This window comes from Myxocyprinus asiaticus, chromosome 10, assembly GCF_019703515.2.
Source record: "Myxocyprinus asiaticus isolate MX2 ecotype Aquarium Trade chromosome 10, UBuf_Myxa_2, whole genome shotgun sequence".
Taxonomy (NCBI): Eukaryota; Metazoa; Chordata; class Actinopteri; order Cypriniformes; family Catostomidae; genus Myxocyprinus; species Myxocyprinus asiaticus.
This window is the reverse complement of record NC_059353.1, coordinates 48085001-48105289: the sequence shown is the minus strand read 5'-3', so window position 1 is coordinate 48105289 and position 20289 is coordinate 48085001. Positions and strand designations below refer to the sequence as shown.

The 20289-nt window shown below is 39.6% G+C and overlaps 1 protein-coding gene across 2 annotated transcripts in view; it reads right to left on the bottom strand.

Moving 5' to 3' along the window:
* Window positions 1-2614: 2614 nt before the first annotated feature.
* LOC127447640 (fidgetin-like) overlaps window positions 2615-20289 on the bottom strand; it is an 81122-nt gene continuing 63447 nt past the window's right edge. Inside the window, exons 1-2 of one of the 2 annotated variants that reach the window (XM_051709594.1) lie at window positions 13576-13594; window positions 2615-4867 (exon numbers count right to left, since the gene is read on the bottom strand). In XM_051709594.1, the coding sequence (XP_051565554.1) occupies window positions 2658-4859 (2202 nt within the window). In that variant the 5' untranslated portion in view covers window positions 4860-4867; window positions 13576-13594 and the 3' untranslated portion in view covers window positions 2615-2657. Of the gene's footprint in view, window positions 4868-13575; window positions 13595-20289 lie in introns of those variants that run through there. The other variant, XM_051709593.1, reaches the window with a different exon arrangement.

Genomic DNA, 20289 nt, shown 5'->3' with positions numbered 1-20289 from the left:
AACCTACAAACATATTCCACACAAGTACGCAAACAAATTGCAAGCACACTATCCCGTTGACATTCCTAACACGTGTTCTTGCGGTTTTGAGTCGGTAATAAACTTCAATAATCAAGGGGGCGAAAGAGTTACCTTCGAATGTCTGTGGTTGTTAGCTATACTTACCATCTAAACATACAACCTGGTCTCATGGAATCACTTTACCTACATTTTTGCAGAATGATTTTCAAGTGCCTCATTGTACGTAACGTGGCCGCTTCCAGTTGAAATGGAACTAGAGGCGCTACAACACATAAACATGACAAACACATGACATGTTAGGCAATATTTTTAAACGTTTGCATTACGAAACAAACTACATTTACAAGATTATTCTAGTGCGATCAAATTGCGCAGTTGTGCAACTGATAAAGATATTTTCATTGAAATGTTAAAGTAAACTACCTACGAATACAGCCAGTTCTCAAGAAAAATAAAATAACTGTGGCGACATTTTTGGAAAATGATATTACGTGGTTCCTTTCACGTATCGCTGGCAGTTCACCTCATATACGGCCGTCAGCGTAGCTAGTTTATTTAAGCCAACATTTCAACGAAAGTTCTCACAAACTGTAGCTCCAACATGACAGTAGTTGACCTCAAAGAGAAAACTGACAGTAAAAGTCGATGACTTTAAAGGTTATGCTAATTTGCAATGCACAAGCAAAACAAGGTAAACTAAATATTCTGTAACAATTGAGATATGACGAAAACCAGGGCTCTTTAGACTATGATCGGTCCTGTGACTGACAGGTTTGTCTCAACTATGATTCAGATTCAGAGAAAACTGAGTGTGTATATTGCCGTAACTAAAAAATTCGCAAATAAAACAAAGTAACTTTGAAGGTTGTCAATGGTTGTCAATTTCACTGTCGGCATAGTTACTGCATTTTGCCTTTGTAGGGCAGATATACCCGCTATGGTGCACCTTGCAGCAACACTTGCATTGAGTTATAAATTGCAATCTGGCACATTTTGGAACACAATGTACCATGAAATTTAGCTTGTGTAGCTAGAAGCATTTGTGCTCACGTACTTGTGTACAGTATGTTTCGGACATTAGGCATTGCAGCCCCAATAATGTAGATGACGGGGGTCAACGGTACACTCAGAAAGACACCATCAACAACATGTTTTTGTGCAGGTGCGAGAGGAGTGTTTAGTATTACCTGGGCACTCAGAAGAATTGCACAGGTAGTGTGAGAAACTTGAAAAAAGGCAGCTTGTTCTTATGGAGGCTTCAGAACACACCTACAGAGATTAAAGACACCAAGCTATCTTCTTTCTGTTCCAGTTGCAGAAAAAATTTGCTAAACTGAGGTAGAACACAATTCAGGGTACGCATGATCCTTCAGATATCTTTAACCCAACACTACACAGCAGCAGGACAGCGTCCAAAACAAATACAAAACCCACGTAACTGCGCAACGAATAATGCAAAAATTATATTTCCACCTCAAGATTACATCTGGTAGCTGTTAAAATGTTGGTTCACCCCAACTCTTCTGTCTATTCTGAAGAGACAAACTCGGCACGTTGTACTTCATAAAATGTTGACGTCAACTCTGGTGTGGACGTGGTTTTGGATTAACCTTATCTACACTGTCTAGTGCCCATCTCTGACTCAAGCAATCATTGTAGAGTCTGTTTACTGTGCTATGTAATGAGGAAACAGGTGTAGTCAATACTGGCACACAATTCAGAATTCTGCTTTCTAAACTTAAAGCAATATCCACAATGGAATTAAAACGTAAAAAAAACTATATAATGAAAGAAAAAATTAACTCCTCAAGTTCTTCTTCCAAACAAGCCAGACATTTTCTGGTTACATTCATAGTCATATCCTTTTAATATTTTAATTGGTTGAGATAAACCTAGAGTTTTAGATGCAGATGCAAATTAGAAACCAAACCCAATGCAGTATGTAGTGCTATCGCATAATCTTTTTGAGGTACTGTACAAATCACAACTGCTTTCCTGAGATTTTGAAGAAAATCAAACATAGATGACTTTTATAAATTAGGATCCAGATTCAAAGTACAACGTGGACCTTCTACTGCCCTCCCTGGGGTCTACAGGTCAGACTCGATTGAGGAATACTGTTGTTCTTTTGATAGACGTGTTGAAAACAAGGTAAGGAAAAAAAAAAAAGCAGAACATGTCTGTTTTAGTTTCATGTTAAAGCTCTCTATATTAGCACATGCCACCAATGTAGATGGTGAGGCAAACAAATCCAAATAAAAACAAGCAAGCACCACTTCAGGCACTTCATAGCAACAGAATCTCAAAAACAGCAGAATGATATTTACACACAAAGGAGTTTGTCCTCACTTAAGAGTTTCTCAGTAAGCGGAGCTCTGCGTCTGCAGTACTGACCCCCCTCCCCCCCAAAACAAAATCTGTATTTCTCTGTCTGGATCATGTGCAAAGGGCCAGACCTTGACTTCAGTACAGCCATGCATCATTCAGCTCTACAGTCCTTCGGGTTGTTCTTTAGGGGTCATCTACATTTGCAATAACCACACTTTTTAACTGCATGTCACCCAAAGAATTTTGAATTGTATCCCCTCTACAGAGCAGGGGAGGTCACCCCGCAGATTTTTCTGTGCCCTAACTCTTTACTGACTACACCCGAACATCTTATTCCATTCAGTGTATGTATCAAGTTCTTTCTGCGATATGCTTGGCTGAATTTTGCAGAACACATTCTCAAAGTCTTGGTATGACACTGGTCTCATCTGACCTGGCATCATTCCTGAAAGGTCTGTGCCCGACATGCCATGGAGAGTACCAACCATGGCCTCCTGGCAAAGTCGGACCACATCAAGGCCAGAGAAACCGTCTGTCCGCTGAACAAGCAGTGCAACCTCCTTGTCACTGAGGCAGTAGTTGTGCTGTGAGAGCAGCTGGCTGATTATCTGGTGTCGTGCAGTGGCATCCGGTAATGGAACAAGCAACCGCTTTACAAAGTACCTTCGTAGAGACTCGTCAATCTCTTCCGGTTTGCTGGTGGAACATACCACTATAACATGTTCCTCTGGTGAGCTAAGAACTCCATCGAGTTGAAGGAACAGCTCACTCTTGATTCGGTTCACAGGACTTTCTTCACTCAACTGGGCAGACAACAGCAGATCTACATCGCTAATAAAAACCACCGAGGGTTGCCGGCAGCGAGCGACCAGGAATGAGGCCTGAACAATCTTTTCACCCTCGCCTAGCCATTTTGTTACCAATGCGGAGCCACTAAGAAGAAGGAAAGCAGCGCCAAGCTGACTGGCCATACAACGACCAAGTAGAGTCCGACCTGTGCCCTGAGGTCCAAAGAGAAGGATGCTGCGAGGTAATGCAGCCATTCCACTCAACAAGTCTGGCCTCAGAATAGGCCACAGGACCTCATCTTTTATCGTGGCCTTTGCCATCTCCAGACCAGCGATGTCACTCCAGTCCACAGGGGGCGTCTGCTGCAGAATCTCTGTGGTGACAATATCGACCAAACTTGCATCGCTGTTTTTCAACTGTTCCTCAGCGGGGTGGCTGGACGAAGTTGCCGTGCCAATGGAATGGGGGAAATGTCTGTTTTCGTCACTGTGGTCACTCAAAATGGGGGAGCCAAACTTCCCAAAGGACTCGCCTGATCGAAGGGATCCTATGGAGCCTTTGGAGGATCCGTAAGAAGGAGGGGTCAGCGCCCTGCCAGATTGGCTGCTGAACTTTCGCTGCTGATCCGAAGGCATTGACTGCTTTGTGGGCTTGAACGCCAACGATGATGTGTCAGCATTCCGGTCAAATCCATTCCCTCTGGTTGAGTCAACAAGACTGTTGTCTGGCATTCTGTACATTGGGCTTTGGGCAGAACGCTGCTGGCTATAGTTGAAATTTCCATAACTGGAGTCCATATCTCCCTGGCCTGTCATGTAAAATGCTTTTCTTTTCAGTGTGTTGGCTGAGCTGCCATTCAAAGGTGTCGGTGCAATTGGTGCATGGCTGTGGGATTGGTAAGAGTACCCAGGGAGAGTTGAAGGGGGTAGGGGAGTGGGGGCGGCAATGCCTGAGGGCAAGTAAGCTGAAGGTGGGGGTGCTCCCCCTGGGCTGTAGCCTGGGGCAACTGCAGTCTGTGAGGGATAGCCTGCTGGAGGGTAGTTGTAACTGGATAGATTCGGGGAACTTGCGTTATAGCTGGGCACCAGGGTTGGAGGCGGAGGCTGAAGAAGCCCAGCGCTGTGCAAAGGTGAGGGGTGCGGGGATGGGAGCGCTGGCGTGCTCTGCCCGCCGCTGTAAGTGGAATGCAAGTATGAGCCGTTATAACTACTAGCGAATTCCTGAGACGGGATTCCCGAGTGGAGTGCACCAGGGGTGTGATTTACACAGTTACTGCTGGAGTAGCTGGGCTTGCTCAGGCTACTCGCCACTCCTGTGGAGCTGCCGACACTTGCCGTCACATCTGGTGGAGGCAGGGCAGGCGTCATGCCAGTTTTACTTGCAGACACCACATCTGCTGAACAGCTCATTGGGTAGATCCCCTCCTGCCAAGCTTCACTTTCCGACTTGTGTCCATTCAATAGTCCTGGAGCACTCTCAGAGTATGAACACAGGAGTGCCCGCTCACTGGGACCTTCCAGGATACCAGAATACTTCTCAGCATACTTCTTCAGAAGGTTGGAGGCCGTCAGGGCAGATATATCATCATTGGCCCAAGCGTACTGGTAGGTCCGCTGCAGGTGTCCGCGGTATGCTTCTGCGTTATGTGCGGGGGAACGTGTGGTGGATGAGATGTCAAAATGTTGCTCGGCCCACTGCGCATGCTCTTGGGTCCACTGCATCTTTAAGCCTAAACAAATAAACAAACAAACAAACAAACACAGAAAAAGGTGTCATTTCCCACACATTTTGACCAATGAATCTCTGTAACTTTTCCATGGCCTTTTCAGTTATTGGGATCCAGTTGTACTGTATATGGATTTTTAAATTGTAAGCAAGTTTTAACATATAATAAATCAATATTTAGCTGATGAAATATTTGTAAAAGGATGTTTAGAAATTTCTATAAAGAATACACATTTTTCTATGACTTTAGGGAATATATTCATTTTCATAATTTCTTCAGGAAAGGCCTGAAAGACAATTTAAGTTCCATGATATTTCCAGGTTTTACATGAATGTGATCAGCAGATATTTGGCATTTTTTAGATTATTGGCATTGGCACAACTGTGGCAGATTGTGTGTCAGTCCCAAAATCTACAGCTTTTTCAAATGGAAAGTGCACATTTCAATTAGTTTTGTAAATTCTGAGCAGCTACTGTGTAAAATAAGTGTTTATTTAAATTCAGCAATTATGTGTACATCTTATTTACTATTTTTTGACAATGATCAATGAACCAATTGCTAATGAAAAGGGAAATAAACAAAACAACAGCAATAATATATTACTTTTCATTTCCCACTATTCACCTCTCCACGAGCCCTGTCTTCATATCGCAGATACTGCTGACAGTCGGTATCGCAGGAACGGTGCAGATTTGGGCCTCCAACACCTGGTTAGCACAGTATAATGCACCCTGCACACAGCCGAGTGACACAGACATCGCAGGTCACTCTATAATCCAACTCTCATCTAAAGCAGTCCCAGACAGTTTCAAATCTGCTTGGAGGAGTGCGGCAAAGCAATCTCCCAGGCAGCGCTCCGCTGCTTTCATCACACAAACTCACAGCACGGCATGAATTACAACAGCTTTCTGTCTGCCGCCCGCCTCCCGGAGCACTGGGAACTGGAACGGCGGAAAAAACATGCCTGCCTCCCTTTAGTTTTCCTTCTTCCTTTTAGTCTGACACTCTGGGTTCTCCCTCTCGTTCTCACTGTCTTTTCTCTCTGCATATGCTGTCTTTTAATGCCTCCAGGGCTCAAAAGCCACCATCAAGTTTAATCCCAAACTCCATCTGCAAACACAAGCAGTTACGTATGCTGTCATCTTAGACACAGCATGGGATTATCAAAGAGACATTTACTCGAGAGCCAACCGGATGACGGGGGTGGTCTCGCGCACACTCTCGCAGTCTGAAGATAGACTTCTGATGACAACAGCGCTCGGCTGCAGTGTCCAGCCGGCGTGTTATTGTACCAACACACACACACACTTGGGCTTATCTGAGCTTACTGCGCCTAAGCACTCACAAACACTATTCACACACAAAGAACATGTCTCAGAAAACGTTGCTGTTTATAAGCTTTTAGTGCGTATCCCATTGCAAAACTATTTCTTGATCTCTCGATCCCCTAATATTACCCACTGACAGAACCTTTTCCTTTACTGAATGTCAGCCTAAAGCAAACAAGCATTTAAAAACATAATCATACCTCTCAAGGCATGAATAACACAGATAATTACTCCCTGTTGTATATGCATTATAAATAAAAGAAATCCTTTATCGGTGAGAATAAACACTAGTTAACACTTGGATCAGACCCCACAAAAAATTCTTTAAGGGCTGGGCAATATAGCAGAAAAACAAAAAACCTTTATCTCTATATTTTTAAGTGTCTTGATACCACTGTATTTGGTCTGAAATGGCCAAAAAGAGTGACTTTCTTACAATCAGAGGAACCATAATTGTAGCCAAGCAACCACGTCATTTTTTTTTTTTAATACAAGTAAAATACAGATTAATTTAAAATAGTTAAGGGATATTTCTCACACTATTTTTCACTAAATTAACACCGGGACGAATGCAATTTAGCCATTTTCATTTATACGCACCAATGTCACAATAGATAGCCACATTTACCTACATATTTGTATTAAAACACTTTGAAATGTATGAAAAATGACAAAATTAAGCTCTCATGAAGATTTTGAAACGATGAATCAGTTTTCAGTTCATTTAAATAAATGGACAGTTTGAACCAAATCATGGAAATTAATTTAACTTACCAAATATTTGTGCTATTGAAGTTTAAATCAGAGACAGAAGAAATCGCAAAACTAGTCAATGAAACATTCTTTAGAAAACTAAAGTAAATGGTCAAAAACAACATTAAAATCATCATGCAAAATTGCCACAAATATATTGTCAATATTCCATATATCGGCCAGCTCTAGCTGCATTCATGCCGTATATCTAGAATTTGCGATGTCTAGTGACCACTTCTCTATAAATAAATCCCCTTTGATGCTCCCCGCCAAGTATCAGTTCTGTGTGTGTTTATCAAAGCACCTTTTTTTCCCCCCACAATAAAGGACAGGCATGTGGTTTTCCCCTCGCCTGTATCCCCAGCAGCCTGCCGCCCCCCCCCCAACACACACACACACACACACATGCACGCACGCACGCACACACAGCTAATTAGCAGGATGATGCTGAGCTAATTGTGTTAATTTACAAGGTTTTAGTCAAAGGGATCGCTGCTTTAGCTGGCAAGGCTGTCAGGCCGGCGAGTTAATGACTAAGAAAGGCTCAAGACAAAGGAATCTGGCAAGAACATGGCAGACATGCCAGCGAGCCCATTAATAATCGCATGGATAAAAACCAGCCTGGCAAAGCCAGACAGAAGTCAGTTCTAGCACTATTATCAACTGATCAGGAATGTAACGCCTATGTTTAAGACTTGCTTGCAATAAATAAGTATATCTATCATATTTTATCTGATTTCCACAACGTAACCAAATTCTGACAGCACTTGTGGGTTAAAATTACTGTGCTAGTAATTATTTTAGTAATTAGAAATTAAGTAAAAAATTATTTGGGTGCAATGTGACTTCTAACACCCAATCAAAACTCATTAAAAGGTGATGTATGTGATTTTTTTGGATGTTAAAATACTTTCTCCAATTCCAGTTTACGAAAAAACAAAAATGATTTGTAATCTTTACCAAAATGTAATAATCTGCTCCGCCTCTGAAACGACTTTTCTTTATGTAGGACATCACAAATCACTCTTGCTCTTTCAACCCCTTCAACCACCTGACTTCATTCTGGTATATAACACCCTAAATCCACGATATCAATGACAAGCTTTTGAGTAATTTTTGATATTTATGTTCTACATATAGACAATCAGGCGTGTGTCTCTAAAAATACAAGCAGTTTGGTTTCTCAGACTGTATGAAGTTGCTAACATTAGCTGACTTGCTAACGATTAGGCTACGCCAGTCACCTTGGTCCGGGTTTGGACCGCAAGACATCATGACTACAGTTGCACCCTCTCATCATCTCTAGTGAGCAGCGCGTCAAAACAACAGTGCTGTGTACACCAAATCTGATTTTTCTGCTCTGTATTCTTGAATATTTTTCTCCAGCACCGAACACGCTTCATTTATGCCATCCCGCTCTGCACGCGTTACCTCTTTTTCTCGCATGCGAGTAGACATGAGGTGCCGCATAAGTTAACGCGGTTCCAGAGCGCCTTTAGCCCATAACATTTTTCCTTCTAAATTTAGCTTTATTAATCAGCATGTTATGAGCTTTTAATAATAAACAGATTTCTGTTCTAGTTTTGTGAAATTTATCAGATGTCATCATCTCTGGCATGGATGACAAGACAATGAAATTACTAGTTTGTAGTGTAGTCTTTCTCACTTTAATCAAAATATAAAAATGGTCCATTCAGACTTTTACATTTTCTAAATTTTCTCTCAGAGGATACACCTGAACCCACATACAGTATCATTCCTCAGTCACAAGGGCTTCTATGCGCCCATACATACAAGCGCAATGTGCAAATGTGAATGCATATCTTCATAAATATCGATATCGAAGTATATGAAGAAGAATATCGTTATAATATTTTTGGCCATATCGCCCAGCCCTAAAACACCCAAGTTTTGCAATCCAATTAATACTCAATTGATAAAGTCCCACTCTGCATTTATTTCTCAAATACCCTGCAGTACTCCTAAAGAATAGTGTAAGCATTGAGAGCTAAACATATGATTTTTACTTGTTTACACAATCATATTTGTTTTTCCCTTTATATTGATTTATCCCCATTAAAAACCTAGTAAACATAGGATGCACATTTGCCATCATCCAAGGACAAGCTTTCTATTTCTATACTGGGCATAAACCGTTTGGCTGTAGTGCTTGGGAATATTACCTTGGGAATTCAGAGGTCCAGTTTTCTCCCTGCCTCTGTACATCCACTTGTTAATACATTTATTACTCTTCTTTCATCTTCCACTTTGGAATATATATATTTATATATTGTTCCTCTCACAGGAATGTGGGTGTTAACTTGCTCTACAACAAAGTAAGACATTTCAAGAGGTTGAAATTCGCCGCTGCGCACACAAGAGACTTCAAACAATGGTCTTGTCTCGCGGTTTGATGGTTTTTATGAAACACACTACACTCGAACAAAAGGACAAATTCACTTCTCGTCATTATCCTTGAACCATTACAAAAATAAAACCCTTCTCAAACGGATTAAAGCCTTCAGAAAAGAGACATGGATTTATTTTACGAGAGAAATTGCACCAGTTGCTCTCAACACGTTCAGTATCCACCATATGTGCCAATATTTATAAATTGCTTCTATTTTTATTAAGTATGCTTTATTTGACCCTTTAGATAGTTATAGCCCTGTCGATCTAACAGTATAACTTGTTTAAACATAAATTGGGTGCTTTGTACAGTGGCGCCATGCGAGAAAGAGACTTGGAAAAAAATAATTGAGTGTAAAAGCGAACTACAGAGGAGGATAAAAACGGGAGGCAGAGCGAGAGAGAAAAAGCATGAGATGAATCATGTGTAGTCTGAGTTTATACTCCACTAAATCAATGCTTCCACTTCACGCTGTGTTCAAATTTCAGTTAGCACCGGGACTAAAGCATAAATAACATAAAATGGGCATCCTTATCGCTACTAGAGGTATAAAAATGTCACTCAGGCCGCTCTAATCGGTCTTCGGTGGGCTCGCCAACTTCTTGGGAAAGATGTCGACTAGCACTTTGATCAGCAATGATGTTCTTATACCAATATACCCTAGTTTGCCATCTTGTGTCATAGTTCCTAAAGGGCCATTCAAACAGAAGCATTCTTGCATTTCAAAACAGCTTAAATGGTATACAACAGAACATGGGTCTCAAGTAGTGACAGACTGATTAATCACAATCTAGCACAACCTCTCATCAAGAGTATTTCTTGCTATTCAGATATTGTTTTACATCCTGGACCTCCTCTATTGATATTTTAGTCTTTGACAGGCAATAAAAACACAATGGCTCCTTTCCAAAACCTAGTGAGCTGCCTACGTTCCAGTATTGTTTGCCATGTATTTTATACTTGCTGTATTAGAGTAATGCATTGTTTGCCAACTCAAAACTCAATTTGCCAAGTAGTGGTAATTGAATGACGAAAAGAGTTTCTTGCCTATGTAGAGCGTTCAATTGGGTCACTTTAAATGTTCCATGTCATTAAGAAAACTGCCTTAGGGGCCATTGAGACCGAACATGTTCTTCGCCAAAAAAAAAAAAGCTGGACTCAGCGCAACGACTAGAACAGAATGCAGGTGTCTCGAGATGCATTTTTAAAGCTGAAGTTCTTTTTAACTTGACACGGCATCTAAAAACGCAGTGCTGCTGAGCAAGACGCTTAAAAAGAAAACTGAGATGCAGTGCAACAATCAAAGACACCAGTTAGGCATGTGTAAATGGTCAACCAATTTAAGCAAAAACATGTGTGGTGTGAACGGCCCCTTAGAAGGCCGCGGACAGCAAGGCAGCTCATTAGGTTTTGGAACTGAGCAAATGTCTTGTGTTAAAATAATAATTGAGTCCTAACAGTCAGTAATACGTCTCTCCGTGTAATCAGAATTGTCATATAATTACTTGTATTGTATTACAGAGATGTTTGTAGACAGTCTAGGGTCCTAAAGCTCCCTTTTCACTGATTGACTTCTTGTAAAACCCACTTTGTTAATTTACCACTGTCTGCAGGTCTCCTTTACGCCTGGAAAATCTTAGATTACACTGATCATTGTCATCCATTTGGGTGAGATGCCAAACAAAAGCAGGCAGGACAGATTGATCGCAAGCTGGACTTCATTACAAGAGATATTGTGAAAGCACATTGACTTTGAGCTGATGCTAATGTGGTCATTTCCAAAAGAACTTTGCGGACAAGATCACTGGTTCTAAATTGTTGGTCGTGACCAAAAAAATTTATCGCAAGTCTGTTCTGACAGGGTTGCGGACAGCATGGAAAAAAACAACGCTAAATGCAAATTATAAAACGCAACTAACCATATAATCTTGCATAGTTGAGATAGTAAAATAAATAGGCTTATGGACAAAGTGCATCCAATCAAACCATGATATTTTAGCACACATTTATCTGTCATTTATCAGAAGCTAGACAAATTAGGCAAATGTCAACCTGGACAGGTTGCATGACACGGCACGCCCTCAAAAACCACGAACATAACTATAAAATCTAAAAGAAAATACAACTCTACATTAAATACTACATTAAATATGGGTATAACTTGCACATAGGATAAACACGATCTATGCCAACCATAACTTATGAAACCACTGAAATTTAAGAGAGATTACCACTTTTAACACATTTTTTTTTTACCTATGTTTTACTTAGTGCGTTTTTATTTTTTTTTATGTTTTGTAAAGCAGTTTGTGCTAAATTGCTAAAAGGTGCTATATGAAGAGTTATTATTTTTATTATTATTATGATTATAGACATAAAAATAAATAAATAAAAACTAAATTGTGCATGTTGTTAGGCTTTTGCAGTTAATTGTAATATTAACAAATTTCAATGTTTGCATTCAGGGACATACAGTACTGTGTTGGGTCTAGGGATGTGCACGGACAGTTGTTAATCGTTTAACTGTTGACATGCCTATATTGCAAAACCTAAATCACCATTCGACCCGAGCCCTACGGGATCAGACAAACCGTTGGCATACGGGCTGGGTTTGGGTCAGTTTTTCAGGGTGAGTTAGGGGCTGTTCACACGTATTTTTGCATGCGTCTTCGCAGTTTTTCCAATTACAATTCAATTGTTTTTATCTAAACACATGCATGGACGTTTTTGGTTGTTGCCGAGCACAGACACCGTTTCAAGTTAAGAAGAACTTAAATGTTTATAAACATCTCGAGACACCTGCGTTCCGTTTCATTTGTTGCGCAGCATCTAGCTTTTTTTTTTTAGCGCAGTTATTGCAAAGATTTGACGTTCTGAAGAAGATCAGGTTGCAAAGAAGACTTCATGTGACGGTTACACATGATTCAAGATTGTTTTTCACCCGGCAAAGTTTCAGCGCTTGAAAAACGGTAAGCCAATGTTTTTTTCCCCCTTTTGCTCAGGTTTGCAGACAATAATTTCACAAGTTAAATGCTAAACCATTTAAGAATCAAAGTATCCCTAAGAAGCTCATAAACTGCAGCAGTGTAACTCCATGCACATGAAAAAATGTGAACAGGTTTAGCACTTAAATTATGTTTTTTCCGTTGGTTAAGAGTACTTTGTTGTCGCAAAGACTATTTAGCAGAGACGGGCCACTTCTATTAAAATTAACTGGAATGCCCAACAGTCAACGGATGTAGAAAGGAAGACCTACCTTCAGGTAAAAGAGCCAATCACCTTTTAGATACAGACATCGCCTGTCAATCAACTCAAGATTATCTATACAATGCGCATGCACATTAGCTATACAAGCCGGGAATATTGTGTTCTTTTTGCCTAATCTCAGGTAAAGAAGCACTAATTTATGATTCCGGTGTTGTCAGATTTTACTACTGATTTGAAATATGTTCTTTGATCGTATTCTTTTCACTAAATCTTTTCACTATCCGTTTTGGAGATTTCAGTCTTTCCCCATTCAAGTCTATGGGAGCTGCATTTGTATGCCGGTTGTTTACCGAAAAAGAGCTGCCCGAGAGTGTTCCAAAGATGGCCGCAAGTGGGCTGACTTGCTACACTGTAAAAATGCTACAGTAAAAAAAATAAAAAAATGTTAATTGGTTAATGGGTAGTTACCTTAAAATATACAGTAAAAAATATTAATATATTTAAAAAGACAACACGTGTAGTTTTACGATAAAATATTGTAAAAATATATATATTTTTTTAATGTAAAAAGTATGATTTTCTTTATAATTAACAGCAAAAAATTACATTGTTTTACAAGAGAGTACTTGTACTTTTTAAGGTGAATTACTGTTAAAATTATGGTAAAAAACAATAAACAGGTGTTCCCAGAATTCCCTGCGTGACACAGTTCATTATATTTTATGGGAATAGTTATGCTGCTTCTTATTTTTAATATCAGTTATGTACATTGGGATGTTCTGTTTTATATTTAATGTAGTTTAGTTAATGTTTACTGCATTATTTTAATTTCACATGTGTTACCCTGATGGTGTTTAGTGTTTGTTTGAGTGACACTGAGCACTGTCTCTACATGTTTATTGGTCATTGTTCCAGGAAGAGCCTCTATTGATGAACGTCATGTCATTTTGCCCCCCGTTGCACCATACAACAACCCCCCCCTCCCGTGTTGAAGCAGGTTTCGCACAGGGCGCCATACAAGCTAGAACTGTCACTAATTAACAATACATTATAAAGTGAAAAGCAGATTTTTACAGTTTCAGAAGGTTAATATATAAACGATGGTAATGCAACATAAAATATACAGGCATCAAAATTACATCCCGTAAAGCCAGAAAAGTGGTTACCGTATTTTTTACGGTGAATTTCTGGCAACCACAGCTGCCAGTTTTTTACCGTAAATTTAACAGTATTTTTTTACAGTGTAGAAAGACTTTGGTTGCATGCAGTGATGGTTTGTTTGTTCTTGTTTGACTTCCAAGTGATTTTATCATTTGAAGCTCTATGTATTGTGCTTGATAGGCTTATAGCTCACTTTAGGCTTCATTTCCTGCTATTTTAAGTAGTGTTTGATACATATCCATTGCAATAAACTTACTTTATTTCCAACTCCCGACGATTAACCATTTGTGAACTCTCTAGGTTATCCTAATATTGCAAACGGTTCCGTGCACATCCCTAGTTGGGTCGCCACTTGATGTCCAACGTAAAATCTGGGTTCTGATGCAAAACCAGAAAACCACAGATTTACACATTACTTGCACATATAGCTAATGCAAAAAATGTAACCACACAGTTTCAAAAGGAACTGTCAATTTTATCTTTGAAGAAATACCATACTTTCTCATCTATTACAAGCTGTAGCTTCTCCAACAAACCTGACAGTAATTTCCGATCACCAGTGCTCATCTAATGGCCCTGTTAGTTCTAAGAGTGATCAACACAACGGGTTTGGTTTGGGTGGGGGAGACAGCGAGAGAGCAGCGATACACTGCAGTGTGTAATTTCAGACACTGTGATCATAGCCAATGAGACAGAGAGGCTGACCTTTTTCGAATCTATTAATCTGGCTAGCCTCGGCCGATTTTAAGCAAACAGAGGCAAGCTTGCGCTCTGTCCAATTTCCCAGTGCGTAAATTGGACAGCCGCTCGCACCATTCTCAGTTCATTACTGTGCGACTGAAAGGAAGCTATGAGGTGGCGGAGAGGTGCTCAGTTTTTTTTTAAAAGCACCTAGAGCAGTGGTTTTTAACTGGTTTTGCTTCAGAGCCCAGGTTTTACATTGAACAGCAAAAGGCAACACAAACATAGTACAAAAATTCCTCATAAAACTAAATTATCCTTCATATCAAACACTGAAATTTATTCATATTTCCACGAAATGCATTGTCCTAACAATAAGGACAATTATTAAAATCACACAGGTTCAATAGGAAAATGTACCATTTTACTTATTAAATGTCTCTCGAATCTCGCAAAATTCTGGCCTGTTAATAGTTTCTAGAATATCAAAATCTCACAATTAGGCTGATTTAGTTAGGTCTGCCGGAACCAGAAACATCTATCATGATCTATAACTCTGCATACAATTGAATGGCATCTACGCTAACATTATTCTATTTGTTTCCCTGTCTCAACCTCGGGATTCATATCCAGTGTCTGGATTTATACATTCATTCAAAGCATGCATCTCTTCCACACTAAGATTGCAGCCTTAAGCAGTTTAATAAATCACACTAGGAAATGTCACGATTTTAATTTGATTAATTGTCCATTTCAGTGTAAGGAGTAACAGAGCACATGCTCATAATGAGCATTTTAAAGCAGTTGTGTGTCAGTCATACTGCACGCTGGTACCGGATTGAGTCGGTGCTCGGTACAACCAGTAGAGCAGAAACACTGGTATCGTTACATTTTTTTTAAATTTTAGTATCGACTTGGTACCGATGTACCAGTACTTTTGACAACACTAATTTTACTTTTAAATGTCTCTTGAATTTTGATGGTTTCATGGTTTCAGCAGCCATTCTGCTGAAATAATTGGCACAAATTGTTTGAAAAATTGCTTTCTTAATCAGTCTTTTGTATTGTTTTCCAGTAAAAAATGTCTAAATATTCTTAAAATCAAGATACATTTTATTTTGTTCTTGTTTTAAGCAAATACCTTACAACATTTTGAGAGATTTCTGCTTTAAACAAGAAGAAAAGTATTTGCCAATGCGGTTAAAGGTGCGGTCACATTTCCTTTTGCACGTCGAAATTCCGCGGGCGAAGAACTCGTGGACGGATATTGAGTGTGTGAAACCAACAAAAATCAATGCCAATATGATATCCTTTTCTACTGTGAATATTCAGTGTAGCTGTGTATGAATCACCGCTCACACAGAGATCACTACCAAACTGCAACTTCCTATCGTTCAATGCGGCGAATTTACCCGTCAAAGTTCACCAAACGAACTCTACTCAAAATCCACAAGGGGAAAATCTTCTCCACCGGAATTCCATCCACGAAATTTACGATCGTGCGGATTCCCATTGAAATCACTGTATTTCTCCCATGGAATTTCAACGTGTGAGGATAAATAGAAAAATAAACTTAAGAGAAATTTACTTGAAGCACATTTTTGTAAGATAATATGACTTGTGTTAAGGATCTGTAGACATTTTTATGGCAAATCAGAACAAAAATACTCATTAATAAAATATTTTTTTTGCAGCGTGTCAAAAACACATCGAAAGACCCCTGCGTTCAGTTCCATTCCTTCAGTGAGCGCATTTACATGTGTGTTCTTACTCAGATTATTCTTAATAAGCCAACAAGGTGTGTGGTCATGTAAACGATTAAAGCATAAACCGATCGACTTCGATTTCTGCCCAAATTTCACAAATGTAAACACCTTTACCGCCGTTCTTACAGCTTACAACACTTGCGCACATTGGATGTTTACGTTTTGCCATCAAAAAAAAAAAAAAAAAAAAAGAATAAAGCAATAATTTCAAATCTCATTTAAACGTGCCTTTCCTGGGATGTCGGGTTTTTTGAATAAGCTGATTTATCAGCATATTGGTCTGCATGTAAACGCTCAGTGACGCCCTGTCTAGCTGTTTTTGAACGCAACATCTATGTACAGTTGTTGTCCCAACTCCAACCAATCAAAACGCAAGGCACAGTACAAAACGCCACAGCAACCGATCAAAAACTTGGTTGATGAAATTAAATGATGTTTTAAAGTTGAAAATAAAGTCATGCAATAATTGTGTTTTCATGATCGATTATTGGTGTCTATACTAGATTACTTGTGCCCATCCCTAGAGTCTATATACAATGCTGTCTAGCAGACCTCCGGCAAATAAAAGGCCCGTTTTTACTAGCTCTTGTGTTTCTTGTGGGCATATGGATGCAGTTGCCCAAAGAGGAAGCTGTCATAACTGAAACGTGCCCTAATCAGACTCATTACCATTTTGGGCAATTTGCACCACCAAAGATGCTTATTAGGTAACTGTGTTTAATAAAGCGCTCTTTAGAAAGCTAACCGTAATGAGCTCTTTAAAGTCAGCTCGGAGTGTGATTATGCCAGTGGAAGTGTTTAGCCTCACAGCACACAGACTGCTACATTAAGTCTTGTGCAATGTCATAATTAAGCCATGCAACCTGCTTTCACTACCTCACAATGGATGCGGCCTGCAAAGCCCGGGAAAATATTTATAATTACTGATCATTACAGCCGAGGGATTTTTATCTGTGGATGTAAACACAATTATAAGAGCCTCTTGGTTTCATGTGCCTCAAACACTGCACTCCATATGACAAGCATGCAAATAGCGTGGATAGACATTAATTACATTTATAAATAAAAACAAGCTCTTGTTCTTGTTTGAAGGTGCTACAGAAATGTGCATGCATTTTCTCTCTCTCATCTGTTAGTGGAAGGCTGGTACGTGGTTCTAATTCAATCTCTACTAGAAATCATTATGGGCAATTCATCTTACATATCAACTTAAAAGGTAATTTGAAAATTAATGTCGTCATCGTTCAAATGCTCTCAGAGTCCAGAGGTCATCATTTAGCCCCCGATTTACTCATGAAATTTAGTCAAGGCCTCTTACTGCCGTGGAGCGCATGATATTACTGACCGCACATGCACACTGGCCATGATGGAGGAAAGCACTGATTTGAGAACAATGATTTTGCTTGCATTATAAAATTAAGCAACTTTGTGACTACTGCAGGGATTTTAATGAGCTTTTATTTGATTTATTTAGGTTTCAAAAGACTACATCATTAGTTTCACAATCCTGTCTTGTGACTCGTAAGAAAGCGTTGAGATAATAGCGCCTCTGATTTAAACTTTAGTAGCAAAAATGGGAGTTGACAAGTTCGATTCATTTCCGAGAAGCAGTTCAAACTGTCCGTTTCAATGAATCGATTCAAAACAAAAAATGAGGGTCATTATTCAAGTGTTTTTTTTAAATAGCATTTTTCATGTATAAAAATGTTTTAACAAAAGTAAATATTGCCTTTTATTACTATGCAAGGTTATCTTAGTGCTTAGAAATAAAAATATTCATTTAGAGCTCATTTAGTGAAAAACCCGGACATGCCTTGATGTTTATGAAGTCAAATCATGAACTAAATGATTAAAAATCATTAACAAGATAATTACAGTGTTTTAGTTCTTACATTAAACAGTGTGAATCTACTGTATTTGGTTACAATGGCTATTCGGTTAAAATACTAGTTCATCTGATTTGGGAAAAAAATGCCCTTTTAAGCCATCTCAGAGCAAACACAGAAATACTGAAATATAGATTTTCATCAAAAGAAAAAAAAGGGGGCCTGGGTAGCTCGGTGGTAAAAGACGCTGGCTACCACCCCTGGAGTTCGCTAGTTCAAATCCCAGGGCTTGCTGAGTGACTCCAGCCAGGTCTCCCAAGCAACCAAATTGGCCCGGTTGCTAGGGAGGGTAGAGTCACATGGGGTAACCTCCTCGTGGTTGCAATAATGTGGTTCGTTCTCGGTGGGGCGCGTGGCGAGTTGAGCGCGGATGCTGCGGTGGATGGCGTGAAGCCTCTACACGTGCTATGTCTCCGTGGCAACGCGCTCAACAAGCCACGTGATAAGATGCGCGGGTTGACAGTCTCAGACGCGGAGGCAACTGGGATTCATCCTCCACCACCCGGATTGAGGTGAATCACTACGCGACCACAAGGACTTAAAAAGCGCACTGGGAATTGGGCATTCCAAATTGGGTGAAAAAGGGGAAAAATACAAAACTAACAAAAAAACAAAAAAAAGGCTAAAAAAAAAAAAAACACTGAGACATTATTATTATTTTTAGTTACATTTCCCAGCCCTACTATCCACACACAGTCTTTCCTGATTAGTTAATGACCAACATCATCAAATGACAACACACCTGCAGAGTCATGCTACCTTCTGGGTACTATAATTTAATCAAGCTGTCTAAACACAATTAATCAATTAATTACTCTTAAATGCATGTCAGAGACTGAAATCCATCATTTAGTGATTTGGTTAATTGTGTGAACCTTTCCTAAGAATAAACATGACAGGGAGATAACTACAAATGGGCCCTGTTCCAAATCCTATAGCGCTGACTTGTCATCTACTCCCTACACGGGGAGTACTCCCTAAGACAGCATTCTAACTAAAATGGAACATGATAAGTGAACATTTGGAACCATCTACACATGCAGCAACTCTGTACATCATACAAATAGCACTCCCAATGTGAAGCACGAATACTGTCTAAATAGGCCTCTCACTAGGTTTTGGAACATAGACGATCTTGTTGGGAACAAGACACAGTGGCATTTCAGCTCAAAGCGGTTTTAGAGTTGATATTGTCACATTGAGCCTTGCGCTCGTACTGAATAGCTGAAGCACAAACTCTTTTTTTTTTTTTGTGGCAGCAGCACAGAATGTTCATTCCCACTGACACTGGGGCCTTCAGGCTTTTTCCAACATGTCTGTTTACATTTTCAGACTGAACTCTCTTTAGCAGACCTCTGCAGATTTGTGCATCTGACTCAAAGCTCGTATTGCTGAAAAACAGCAACAGTTCTTTTACTTTTCAATACAAGACATTTATCAGAACAATGTCAGTAGGACCACCTGTACTGATGCGAAAATCAACAGCTCACTTGGAATCATAAAAGCAGACCATATTCAGTGACTCAACTAGTGGTCATTCAATATGGGGTTTTCAATGGCTGATGAGGATAACGATATCTCGAGAGCACATTGGCCGATGGCAGATATACATTATACAATTTAAAGTTGATGAGTATGATATTTTGATGTTAATGCTTTCTCTTAACACACTCTGTCCTAACCAGGTTTAATGCGATAATGATTCCTGTGTCATGTAATTAGCCTGTTCACACCGAACGCAAAACTGCTGCGCAACGCAGCGCAATTACAGCCAATCAGTAGCTGCTTTGAAACATTAAAATATGTATTCTGAAAAGACCTATACAAATATAATTGACAATTCTATAGGTTTGCAGGGTGAACATTATTGACCAAAAGGTAGGGATGGGAATCGTGAGGAACTTAACAATTAAGGTTCCATTAAAGGTTATTTCAGAAATGCAATACTTATTGGATTTACTGCCCTCAGCACCCGGTTACCAATGATGAGATCGTTTCATATTTTTCTAATTATATTCAAAATTGGCTCATGGGATTCATTTGTACAAAAAAAAAAAAAGGACTATAGTGGTCATGCTGTATGCTTCATGCTGTAGATTTAAAAGAACCGGCTCATGGGAGTTATTTGTACAAAAAAGGACTACTTTGGTTGAGCTGTTTTTCACACTGTAGATTCAAAAGAAACGGCAAAAACATTTGAGAATCAGGCTACACTAGTTGCGCTATGTGTTTC